Raw genomic sequence first — 13,203 nt, forward strand, 5'->3', positions numbered from 1 at the left:
TATATCATTTCTTATTGATTTGGTTTTGGCCTGGAAGGAACGGTATTATTCAGACTGTATCACTACAGAGAGACCATGATCAAGTGTAAAGAGGTCCAAAACTGCTAAAACATTACAGCCACGGATAAGGTCAAATGTATTTTATTTCTTTAAATATAAAAATCCCCCTAGCCAGAGTGAACAGTTCACAATTGTTAACAGGGTGTTTTGACAGTAATGTTGAATATGTCTCCATTAAACCAGATGAATACATAAACCTCATGAATAGTGGAGGGAGGGAAAATGCATTGTTAATTTGGTTGTCCACAAGGGAAGTCTGATAAAACAATGAGTGGTGATGATCACCAATTTATGTGCACACTACAAAACACAACTACTGCTGCTGCTTTTTAGAGAGAAACAAAAAGAAGCTAAATAATATACAGAACTAAGAGACTGATGAAAATTATTATTATTCCCCTTTGGAATAAACTGCACCTAACAGGACAGAAAACTGATGCGGACCTGAAAACCAACCAATGAATAAACAGCATATTGCTCTGAGAGAAGAACTGTAATCTGTTAATTTTTGGATTCAGAATGGGGCAAAGCTAAACATTTGATGTGAATACATGTAAACACATTTTCTGTCAATAGCTACTGATGCTCCCCATGTTAAAAACTAACAAAAAAAACATTTTGACTGCAACATGTTTAAACCGCAAAGTGAAACGAAACTACAAGTGGTCAGAAGACTGATGATTTTCACATCTTGAATGCTCTGCACTCTGAGTCTATGAGACACTGGGATGATGTGCTGCTGGTTGTTTTTGTAAATCTTAGGAAAAAGAACATATTTTGAAAAATTAATTTCCCTGGCTTTCCTTGAGCTATTATCAATGCTGGCCAAAAGGCTTAGGGGTGATAAAGTAGGAGTTTAAGCATGGACCCAAATCCAGGATCCGAGGCTTAGAGTATAACTATTGTCATGGCAACCTACCAGCAAAACCCACAATCAGTTTTGTTGTCCTAACACAAGCCTTACAGGCTTTATATTTACCATAAAAGTATGACCCTTCAGATTAAATGTCATTCACAACAGTGAAATCAAACCCACTAAAGTTTCTCCACTTATGACAGCAGAAGAGCTGCATTCAACATTTGGCGCAGCATGAATACAAAACAAAAGAAGACAATTTCAAGGTAAGCTTACTAAATACAAACACCAAGTGCTAAAATAAACGGCTAAAAGGATAAGTTCTCAACAAGGTTATTGGGTATGTGTACAAATAATCGAGAATGACAATTTAACCAGTACAGTTTTAACTGTAGCCTTGATATAGTCGTATACATCATGGACATACCACAGGCAGTCGTGCCACATCAGAAGACTGTTTGTTCACTCTCTCACCCAAAGACAAATACTACAGTGGTTCCTACAAAATGCATATTAAGTAGGTTCAACTTACATCATCAAGTCCGCAAATTCCTGGGTTGTGTAGATGTGGTGATTCACATTTATATTGTTCATATTTGGTTCAGTTCTCAAGTTTCAAAAACTTGTCTACCTTGTATTCTGGTCTGCTTCAGGTCAGGTCCTCAGCTGACCAGTTCTCCCACCTATCTAAGCACCAAAGGGTTGGTAAGGTTCATTGAAGAAGAAACTAAAACAAAAACAAAAAAACAAACAAAACGACAATCATAGTACCATCCATCCTTCATCAGTCTGTTAGTGAGCTTTTTGTCCTCTTGCCCTGTTTTCCTCCAGTGGAGGTGACGGTGTTGCCGTTGCAGGCTCCTGCTGACACCAGAGTCGGGTCCTCCTCCTCAGTGTCCGGAAGCTCTTCTTGGATCTGTCGCAGGCGGGCCATGGCGTGGTCGATGGTGGCTGTGCTCACCAGGTTGAAGTCGTGCATGCTGATTAGATGCAGGAGGAAGTTGCGGCAGAGGTTGCGGCGGATGATGTGAGCACCAGTGTTCTCTGCGAAAAGCATGATGGCCTGATTCATCTGGTTGTCTGCTATGAAACTGCAGGGGAAATGGAGAACAGAAGAGCTTAGTTTCTAGTTTTTACATAAACTGATGGAACAAGAGTAGCTGAGACAATAATAATAAAACATATTTGAAAGAGTAGCTGTAAATACAATACAGTACAACTGTATATGTGACTCAACTGCTCTAACAGGTATGCTGTACATATAAGAAATTACAAAATCATTTAAACGCTTTCTCCTTGTGTCTCAACACAGTGGGCAACAAACTGGGCAGCACCGCAAAAGCTCAACCGGAGAGGCACAGCTGCGGTGCGTTTAAGTTGTGATTGGTAACACCGGTATCGTCACAAGTTTATTAACCGGTGGGAAAATGACCCCACAGTGGTTTCACTAATGTCTACCACTTCCCACATACCCATACTTCATGACGTGGAGGTTCCACAGCTTCATCACTTCCTTTTCTCCCTCATTGACATCTGTGAACTCATCCAGTTGCTGTAAGTAGAAAAATTAGAAATGTAGATTTAGGGGGGATGCAATACAAACATCTCAGCTGGTAAAAAACAAAACCACAACACTGAAGGAAGGGCCAACTACCTCTGCGCAATGGCGTCTAAAATGTATCTCATGGTTAAAAACCTTTGCAGTTTATGAATGAAGATGTAACGAAGTCTGGTCTTGAGAGCCATGGACCAATTTTAATGCTGATCAATTCATGTGAGGCTGTAATGTTGATAGAGACTACAGCAAATATCGTAAGCAAGTTCAAGAAATCGATACTGAAGTGATAAAAATGTTGTGTACGGGTGTAAGAGCGAGCTGAAGACGTGTTCTGTGTTGGCAAGAGTTTTTGCTCTGAGCACCTTTAAGTTATTTATGAGGAGCAGGGCTGACACAAATGCTTTGACTCTTTGTTGCCATGGTAATCTGACACCAAACTCTGTACTCCAAAGCTTAATTTTTCCCTCCTCTTAATATTTTATTCTCTGGGCTCCTCAGAGACACTCACAGTCTCACGCACAAACACTTTTATTCTGTTCGAAGAGTTCGATTTTGGTACATCATCCAGAGTTTCTAAACATTTCTTTTCATTTTTCGTTACTTGGTTCTTGCTTTTTGCATTAGTTAAGTAAACACAATTGTTATAGTCATAATGCATTGGTTCTAAAGTATGAATCTCTGCCAAGAATTATAATGTAAGCTGAAGTGTACATTGTGTTAACTGCATTGTCACACCAGCAAAACTAACAAGATCTTTTTTTGCATACCGAGAGGATGGGAAACGGACTTTAATATAATGTCACATTAAGTCATGGAACAGCTCTCAATACGGTAAGAACACCAAAATAAAACAGTGGTAAAAAAAACAGCTAAGATGAGATTCTCTGTTTGCTTCAATGAAGTTAGATCCACATTACTACATTTAAAAACGCATTTCTTTTGCCAAGTTTCCTGTACAGCTTTCTGCTTCTCCGCTATTAAGGAGAGAAGTAGAGTGGTGTTGTGGGGCAGTGCTTCACAGAACCACCTAGCCACCTGACGTACATACTACATCAAACTTCCCACACTTTTGCGTCACCCTATGCACGCATATTTCCCTCCAAAGACGCTCTTCTAAGCACAGAATACAAAGTGAGAATGAGAAGCCACTTCCTTTCTAGATCTCCTTCGTCTAAACAGGGCCTTAATTTGAAACCTCTGGGGTTGTGTTGTAGTCTGGACGGGCGTAAACTGAGACCTTTGAAAACGACAACGCAGACACCCACGCCAGCCAGTCTTGTCACTTAGGTAGGCTGAAATACCTTTTGTGATTTCGCCCTTCTTGTGGTTACTCCTTTTCCATGGCTATGGCTTATTCTGGCGATGGATAATGCCGCCGTATTGGTTGTGTTTTTCCTCATTATTATTTCCCATGCAAAAATAAATTCCCGGTTATACTTTTTGCAGTTGTCATTCTTCATCCAAAGTATTTTCTGTATTTTCCACTTATAAATCCATGATTTTAAACAGCAGAGTAACAAAATGACCTGTGCATGCCCAGTGTAGATGAATGGTCATGTGATATGCATTTTCAGGAGTTTTAATATAGACTGAGATTATTTCTGGTATGGAGCTAAACGCTTGTTTGGATGGCAATAGTTTTTGTTTCAAAATGCCGTTTTACAATGAAAACGTAGTAGTGTGGATGTAGCCTAAGTGGGTAACTTGAGACTTTGACCTTAAGGGTGCCTCAATAAGAGGTGTAGCAATATAATTCAACAGTGAAGCCAGACACATAATGACACAGTGAGTAATGGCTTCTCACCGTGGCAGTCTTCTCTCTGAGCCACTCTGGATCTCTCTCGTCCTCACTGTCCTCTTCCATCTCCTGGGGCCGCAGGGGCATGCAGCTGTCACTGTGGAAGTAGAGGCGGTTGTGTCCACTGACGTAAGTCCTCTGCTGCTCCAACTCTCCGTCCTCGGTCTCCAGGAACTCTGACAGACTCGGTTTGGTCCTCTTGGGCCTAGTGGAGGGAGGAGAGAAAGCAAATCCTGTATACTATGTACTAGGGATGGGTGTGAGTGATCGATTCCTTGAGTAGTCCTCAATTCAATTTAACTCGATTAGAAAACAATGGCACTTGAGTCTTTTTTTTGTGTGTGTGCGCAGCACTTCTTGCTTCTGCGCTTGACATGAGATACAAACTCCTTCGATTTTTGGAACCGGCTCTTCACCTACACATCTGGGAGAAGTTGTGTGACCTATATGACGGGGTTACTGTGCAAGGCCCAGACGATACGGAGGGGGAAAGCAGTGACATTCGGGTCGCACCGTCGCAAGCACAAAGGCACTGGACACCCTCCACAGGAGGACTAGTTCGAAAATATGGATGTCAACAAGCTAGAAGCTTGTTGAGCCATGCTTCGTCCTCAGAAAAACCTTTGTTCTTCATGTTTTGTTTTGCTTTTATTTTCTGTAAGGCACTTTGTGCTACTGTAAAAAGTATGAAAAGTGCCATATAAATAAAGATTGATTTGATATAAGGACTGTGTAGACATCGTTACACCAGATTATAATGAAACTCAAGCATTTTTCAAGGGGTATATTGCAATTCCTAACATAATGGTTAAATAATATATTGTCCAAATTTTCAGGATTTTGTACGAGTAGATAGATACATATTTAATCAGCATTTAAACGATACGTATTACAATACAGAGGCCGTGATACGATCTGAGTGCAATAGGCTAAATGTTGATTAATGACAGTGTCAAAGAATTTACTACTACAGCTGTTCTTTATTTATCTCAGTATTATCCATATCGATACGCGTATCAGCAAGTAGTACGTCACAATAAAAAGACATACTCATATTTTAAGCACAGCCCTAGTACCAGATCGGACACAGTACATGCAGAGGACTGGGATTGATCGGGTGCTAGTGCATCAGTACTTATTGAATTTAAAAAAATTTTTTTTTACCACATTAGTATGATAAACCTGCCGGCTGATCTTTTTATAGTCACCATCTTGTCAAAAACAGTTCTTGTTCTAAAATAGTTTAACCCAGCTCACTGCTCATGAACCTTTCATTAAAGTTAATTCAATAGATAACCAATTCTAAACGCCAGTGAAAAGCAAATAAATACACTGCCTGACGCACTTTGACTTTGAATATAAACACTGCTTATAACATAGGTCACAAACTTACCTGCAAACCAGTATGTGAGTTACAGCGGTCCTCTTAACAGGGCCATTGCGGCTGAAAGCAAAGCCGGGTTGGCTGTGGATGTCCTGAGGGTTGCCAACGTACGAGCCGTCATAGCATTCATTGATGGACACGTCTATCCTTGCTCCTTTGGGGTGAGGCTGCAGATAAAACAAACAAACAAACAAAAGACATGAGCGAAATTCTACAGGCTTTGCCTTTTGATCAGGGGAAACCTGGCACTAACTGTCAATGGTAGGCATGTGATTTGGTAAAGGGGAAGCCACATTATGCTTTGTTTCTGTGTCTGTACAGGCATTTTTAACCAGAGGGTTCTCAGGGTAAGAATGTTAGGAGCTTTGTAAGAGAGGGTTGAGAGGGAAAGAGAAAGGCGGAGAACATGACTAGGTTGCCCCCTTTGTGGTTTGATAGATTTGCACTGCAACACCTCAGAAATTGAACGATTCTTTTTTTTCTCTTTTTGAACTAGGTGTCAAAGACAGGGCCATACTGCAAGTCTCAAAGAAGAGGAAAGAAGTCTGAAGGAAAGCCCACCTTTCTGGCAACTTTTAAACGTTATGAAAGACTTGGATATCAACAGATATTTGAGTATAGGCAGGCATCACAAAGCCGAACTTATCAAGAAGGCGGGTGAAGGATTGAAACTGAAAGTCCACCAATGGATGAATCCAGAATACAAACTTTGGCTTAGCTACATGTAAATGTGAATGTCAGTGGAATATTAATTTTTATTAGCTGTGTAAAGAGCTTTTATGGGATACTCTCGTTTTCGGAGTATGGGCAAATAGTGGTTTTGTGCATGCGAGTTAGTGTTGCTCCCCAGATATTGTCAAAAAAACAATTCAGATTAAACAGCGACCTCCTACTTTTACCATTCCCTCACCAAACTGTCTGTTACTGAACCGTGATGACAAGAGATACAGTTTTAAATACAAACACACCTAATGGAGACCCGAGCTCCCGCACAGCGTCTTTGACTATTTTACATTTGTAGACTTCAACACTGCTTGGCATCAGGTCATGTCTTACCACATAGTTAAAGATGAAGCGGGAGTGGGAGAGTTTGAGGTGTTTGAGCAGGCTGTAGAGTTTGCTGCAGTTCAGAGTACACCAGGGACAGTGAAGATCATCTCTTGCCTCCGTTTGCTGCCGCGTGTTATTGTTGTACAGGAACTAAACACGAACAGATCACATTAGTTACAAGGTGAACCAGAGAAGGTCAACCTTCAGCAGATGTAAATGGATGGTTTTATTCTGTTCTATTCTAGCATTACAGAGTTACTGTCATGTTTTGGAGACAAAATGGCTCTGTTTAAGCTACATTTATGAACCCTGTCTAGTACAAGGGTCATAGACTCTTGATGAACAATCACAAACTGGTAAAAAAAAAAGGCTTAAGGCCTCAAAATGTGACAGTAATTCCAAACATTTTGCTTATTTAGCTACCTCACCAAAACCTCTTGGAAAACAATGTCGGAGGTCAAGTTGCTTTTCTCACTGTAGTGTGGTGTACCTGATAAAATATACGTAGCTTCTGCCGCGGCTCACACAGGACATGCTCTTTCCGCGTCTGAACGTCTGTGCTCACTGACTCTTTCACTGCTGACGAGAACAGATGGAAAAGTTAGTTCAATGTGTAAAGCCCCATTCAGACATGGAATATGCTTGGCATTCAAATACAGGCCCCTGTTTAAATGTTCTATTATGGTTCTGCGCTAAAGACGACAGTACCGTTACAGGTAGAGCAGCAATGCTTGTTCAATGTTTGGCTCTTTCTGCTTTACTAACACAAGAGTTGAAATGTAATAAGAGGGAAGAAGCGTGTTCACAGGTTTCTTATTGGTTGCTTCAGCGAGGGATTTAAAAACGTATTGTACAGATGAAATACTGTTTCTCTGTGGCTTAATTAATGACTAACATGAGTGCTGAAAAAGCCTTGACCACACTTCTCCCTTGCCTAAGCAACCCTGTAGACACCAATATATGACATCTTATAAAGGCCATCATTAGTTAGAGACAACATATCTGCTGCCTATTTCACGCAGCCTAAACACAGTTAAAAATGACAAGATGTTCTAAGGACTCATCTGCAGTAAAGCAAATATCTGCTCGATACTCATACATACTTTTAAATTTCAATTAATCTGTTGATTATTTTCTCGATTAATCAGTTTGTCTAAAAAAAAATGCTATAAAATTGTGAAGATGTGGATCAGTGTTTCCACAGCCCGAGATGACGTCCTCAAATGTGTGTTTTTTCCACAACTCAAAAGATATTCAGTTTACTGTCATAGAGGAGTAAAGAAAGAAGAAAATATTCAAATTGAAGTAGCTGGAACCAGAGAACTTTGTCTTCTTTTTTCTTTAAAAATGTCTCAAACCGATTCATCTTTGCAGCTTCTGTACATGTGTCAAGATCTGTAGACACATGACTCAGGGCCTAATTCAAAAGTGTTGCCTTCACATTCAGTCTCAAAAGGACTCAACTGCTATGACTCATAGGGTGCCTTTTGCCAGATTCTGTTACGAATAGACCATCCCACACACACAAATATCCAAAAGCATGACCCATTCAGCTTTGCTCAGAGAATCTGCCATGAAATAGATCAATTATCTTCAGTTCGTTTGGTGTCATTTATGAACATGTTTACAGAACTTTTAATAAAAGCAGAAGGTGGAATTGTTAAGTCTCCTCCCATCCTTCATGATCTATGATGTTTTCTGCCTCTAGCTCTTAAATGTAACAGGATTAAAATGTAATTCAAGATGAAAAAAAAAGGATTTTTGCAAATAATGATATGATAGAAATCCCTCACATCAAATCGTATTTCTAACTCTGGCTCATCTTAAAAAGTTCAAGCTACCCTGTGGTGTTTTTGTACTTACTCATGAGGGCAGCTCGGTGATTGCTGGTTCTGGTCTCCATTGGGCTGGAGCTGTCGGAGTTGCGTGTGGCAAGGGGTTTTGCCACGGGGGCAGTGGACTTTCCGCTTGCATCACCTGTCCAACGCAGCATGAACTGCAGTGTGGGTCCCTGAGAAAATGTCTCAAATGGGGGCAGTCTCTGTGGGACAGTCATACAGCGTAACAGTCAGTGATGCGGAGATGCGAAGAGAACAACAAATCCTGAAGATATGAGCAGGAGCTGAAGAGGAGAAAACCCTGACAGGTTTCATGTCGACACATGTGCACCCCCCCTCCTCCCCCAACTGTCCCTACTTTTCCATCAAGGATGGTTTCCCACGTGGCTCGCTTCTTGCTGACAGGGCTGTCCTCCATCCCTTGCATTGACACCTCGTACTCCCCATCCAGCAGCTGCAATCTCCTGCAGAGAACAAGAGAAGTGCTTTTAGGATACAGTCAAAGGAACTGCAAAGGGTGATCTTAAAACTTAAATGACAACCTTACCTATTCTTATCAAAGACAGTCATCTGTGCAACAAAGGTCTCTGTGGTCTCTCCCTCCTCTCTATGGGATGAGCTTCTCTTCTTTCTACTAGGAGTATCTGTAACATCTTTGACAAAAAAATGAAAACGCTAAAATTAGATTTCATATCCAACCAGAATCCATTTCAGTTATATCTAACATTAGCGCTGGCCGATACGGCCAAATTCTTTTATCTTGATAAAGGTATTTTCATATCTCGATAACAATATCGCATGTTTTATGGTCTATGTGAAATAATCACATGATGAACCTTATGTGCCTTTAATTCTTTGTGAATGAAATACTTGACAAATAAAAAGTACAGAGTGTTTTCTCTGTTATTAAGAACTTTAGAGCAACGTGCAAGGATCAGACTGCAAGGCATTGTGCAAACGACAGGATTGTTTTTTTTCCCGACATTGTGATAGAAATGATGTATTATATCATGTATAATGTATCATGGTTTTGACAAGATAGGAAACTAACTCCTTTCAACCAGCAACGTGTCTTGGCCGAGTTCTGAGCCATCAGTGATAGGGTCCCTATGCTGGTGTCATAACAGAACGTACAAAACGTACTTGGGCAAAAACAATGTGAATTTCCTACCAATGTTCTCGTTGGCCTCTCCGTTGACCAGACTATTAGTATCCCTCCTCCCTGTGCATGAAACCCTGAACAGGAGCGAGTAGGACTTGACCATGTGGCTGTTGCTGGGCTCAAACTCGTTGCTGGAGACGAGCAAGGAAGGATGGGAGCCAGGCTTGGTTTGGTTACTGTCAGGATTCAAAGGCACCTGCTTTTTACCTGTAGGCACTTGCTTTATCGGGCAGCTGACATCCTGAAAGAGAAATAAGCAAACATAGTTAAACAACCATGATCACTAGAAAGTATGATGAAATGACTTGATGCTAAAGTGAGAGACCGCCTCAAATATATTGTACCTCACCTTGCGTTTTTTATGGCAGACTTTGACAAGTAGCACCTCTAAGGACACGGAATTTTGTTCATTTTCTGAATTCTGTGATGGCTTTTCTGTATGACAACAAAAAAAAAGTTCAGTGTCGATCCATTTGACCATTTTTTGTCCAAGTTTGTATCTGAGCATTCCAGGTTTCATATGCAGGTTTCTCAACACTAGAATATGGTGTTTGAAGCACCAGGACACTTTAAAGACCTGACTATAACCATAATACAAGTGAGCATGTAAACACACTTAATGGCAATGGGTAATTGGTCTGATGATAAACAAAAAAACTTCTTTACTCAGCCAATTTTCAATGCATTTGTGAGTATTTCCCTTTAAACAAATATACTTAATACAAATACTTGAGGACAAACTGCTTACCGTCCTTATGGAAGAACCCAGTGAAGGTTAACTGTAGATGTGAAGACAAACTGAAGAACCAACAGAAAAAATGCAGAGGTGAAATTTGGTCAAATCAAGTGCTCCAACTACAAGAATGGTCAAAAATTATGTCAATATGGGTTGTCTGGTATTTTAGTCGCTAAAACTGATCCAGCAATACAAAAAGGGGGGCTAATCAACTCTTTTAGAGCCATGCTACCTTGGAGAATCCTGCTCTCCCTTCATCCTCTCGACTGTCTGCAACATATCATCCACTTTGAATGTTTTTCTGGGAGGAAGGATTACAAGTCACACAGGGTTCAAAATGTATTCATTAATACTGTGACAGAACATTAATAAGATTATAAATAATCAGGTATAAATCATATTTTCTGTTAGTGCTTCTTCATATGTATCGAAAGGAACTCTATATATGTATATATATCTTAACACCTCATCAGATTTCGTACCTTCTGGAATTTGTTCGGCCGTTTCTATGAGACATGAAGGTGAGCGTCCTGTGCAAAAATATGGGCTGAAAATGGAAAAAAGATTTTTTCTCATTTTACGTGGGCTGACTAATCCATAAGATGAAATAGAGAGAAAGATATGAGTATAGACATACACTTACTGCAATCAAATTCCTCGTGCGGAGGAATCTGTATATCTGAGTTGGTTCTGGAAAAAGAAAAAAGTTATAGTGATGTTTAGTTTGAACGCTATCACACACATCGCATCACTATGTTTTCTGAATAACTTTGCAAAGTTCAACCAGGAATCCACTAAAGTTTGAAACATGCGCGGATGTACAAAAAAAAGGGTCTGTTCTTGGTTTTTACAGTGCCTCAGCTTGATCAGACAGACCCCTCCATCAGTCTGCTGTCAATCAATGTCAGCATCTGAGAATGAGAATCAATCCATATTTTGCCAACACATCCCCATAGAAGGGGTTTTCACAGGTGGTGGCTGATTTGGCAAAACATTCACCAATAAAAGGAAAACTTGAACATCTATTAAACAACGTATGTGTTTTATTTTGTTATCAGTTTTATAATTGCTACCTAAATACAGTTAGCAGGTGACAATAATATCCTGAGCTCCCCTTTAAGAGTGCCAGATAAACTAAACTAAATGACTGCTAAAGGCCAGTCAGTCAGTAGAAAACAAAATAAGTAACAGTAAAGTTAAGTGGTGTAGCTAAAGGTTTGATTGAATTTGAGGAACTTCTTCTCGCCAGGGTTTCTACACCTTTTCCTAAGTCAAATTCAAGCAGTTCAAGGTACATTCTTATGCTTTTCCAGCACATAACAACTGAGCTAAACGATATACATCTATATATACACACACAGTACAATACTCGGTTTACTTATTACTGCACTTGTTCATCACATTACATTAGTTGTTATGTCCTATAAACAACAAGCCAGATGTTTTAAGAGAGCTTTCTACAGAAGCACGACAGGAAAGAATACTAACTCGAAATATTATCACCACCTATTTTAATAATCTGTTAATCAACAAAAGTCATTTTTTGCGTTATATCATATATGCCATTCCATATAACCCCAAATTCAAGCAGTGTCAAGCACTTTAATAAAAACCGAAGCACTTTATTCAAACTTTGAAAACACCACACTAAAATTCAAGTGTTTTCAAGGATTTCCCGCACCTGTACGAACCCTGTCTCGCGTCACCGAAAACAAAACAAATAAGTTGCATTACAAAGTGACGAGAAGAAGTGAGATCTCACTTTCAAAGGCCTGCAGGAACAGCTCATGGTCGGCCTGGATCTGCTCCATCTTCGGCTTCTTCACCGAGTTCATCATGGCTGATGAGGCGGGGTACACGGCGCCGTTAGCTTTGCAACTCGCCCCACTCATAATATGACCTGAGTTCTGTTGTGAGCGAGAACACACGCTAACACGTTAATTATTCCGGGGACAAATGGGTGGCAACACAACATGTTAGCTTAGCCAGTAGGAGGCAAATACTCGCGTTAGCAAGTCGAGCTAATGCTAACATGCGAGCTATCTTGACATTTCAGCGTTAGCATCCGCTCGTTTATTCAGACTACGCTGAGCAAGAATCCTAAAATCTGCATGGCGTAAATGTTGAGTGTAAATAAAGGCAACCCACCTTGGCCGATGGCATTAATTGTGTTATCCTCAGCACAAGCCAGCTCACTCAACAGACTCAACAGCAGAGACCCATGAAGATGAAGGAGGCGACGAGACGCTAGTGTGCTAGCGATGCTAACATGGTTCACCAGAAAACAAAAGCTCCGTGTGCCCTAATGTTCCTCCGCATTCAACTGACACAAATATAATAGTACAATATCGGAGCTGGTTGGAGTATTTTTTGGTTTAAATTATTGACAATCGATCTGTAATTTCTTGTCGGTGTGGTTTCCTTCAGTTTGTACTGAACAACAGAGCAGGAGTCAGTTGTCAGCCAATAGGAGACGGACTGAGAGAGTCCAGCGCTGTGATTGGCTGCTGAGCTCCGGAGATGACACACAAAACCCGCTCTTGCTTTCTGCGATTTTGCGGGAAATCGAGTTTATCAGAATGATCATCAACAACAAGGCGACCCTACTGCAGCTGACACTGTTCATATGAGACCCGACAGTCTGCAGTACACACCAGCATGCATGCAACGAATAACCTGTATTTGAGTGATCATTTCATGGGAGAAAAACTCCAACAACAATGGTAAAATAGAAGTATTAGTCTGCAATAAATAAATCTAC

General features: G+C 40.4%; 1 protein-coding gene across 3 annotated transcripts; it reads right to left on the reverse strand.

The window, feature by feature from the left end:
• Window positions 1–137: 137 nt before the first annotated feature.
• On the reverse strand, window positions 138–12,850 carry suz12b (SUZ12 polycomb repressive complex 2 subunit b). 3 transcript variants are annotated; one of them, XM_083922459.1, is made up of 17 exons: window positions 12,591–12,850; window positions 12,205–12,349; window positions 11,086–11,132; window positions 10,925–10,989; window positions 10,675–10,743; window positions 10,455–10,504; window positions 10,056–10,141; window positions 9,716–9,947; window positions 9,092–9,197; window positions 8,903–9,008; window positions 8,570–8,747; window positions 7,197–7,282; window positions 6,713–6,856; window positions 5,666–5,823; window positions 4,279–4,477; window positions 2,389–2,468; window positions 138–2,007 (listed from the first exon to the last, which is right to left on the reverse strand). In XM_083922459.1, the coding sequence occupies exons 1-17, from the start codon at window positions 12,603–12,605 to the stop codon at window positions 1,701–1,703; spliced, it is 2,073 nt and encodes a 690-aa protein (XP_083778585.1). In that variant the 5' UTR covers window positions 12,606–12,850; the 3' UTR covers window positions 138–1,700. The 3 variants fall into 3 exon arrangements, with proteins under 3 accessions (XP_083778585.1, XP_083778586.1, XP_083778584.1); XM_083922460.1 differs by having other exon boundaries at window positions 2,395–2,468; window positions 7,197–7,285; XM_083922458.1 differs by having other exon boundaries at window positions 7,197–7,285.
• Window positions 12,851–13,203: the final 353 nt, after the last annotated feature.

This window comes from Echiichthys vipera, assembly GCF_963691815.1.
Source record: "Echiichthys vipera genome assembly, chromosome: 2".
In the NCBI taxonomy this organism is placed as follows: domain Eukaryota; kingdom Metazoa; phylum Chordata; class Actinopteri; order Perciformes; family Trachinidae; genus Echiichthys; species Echiichthys vipera.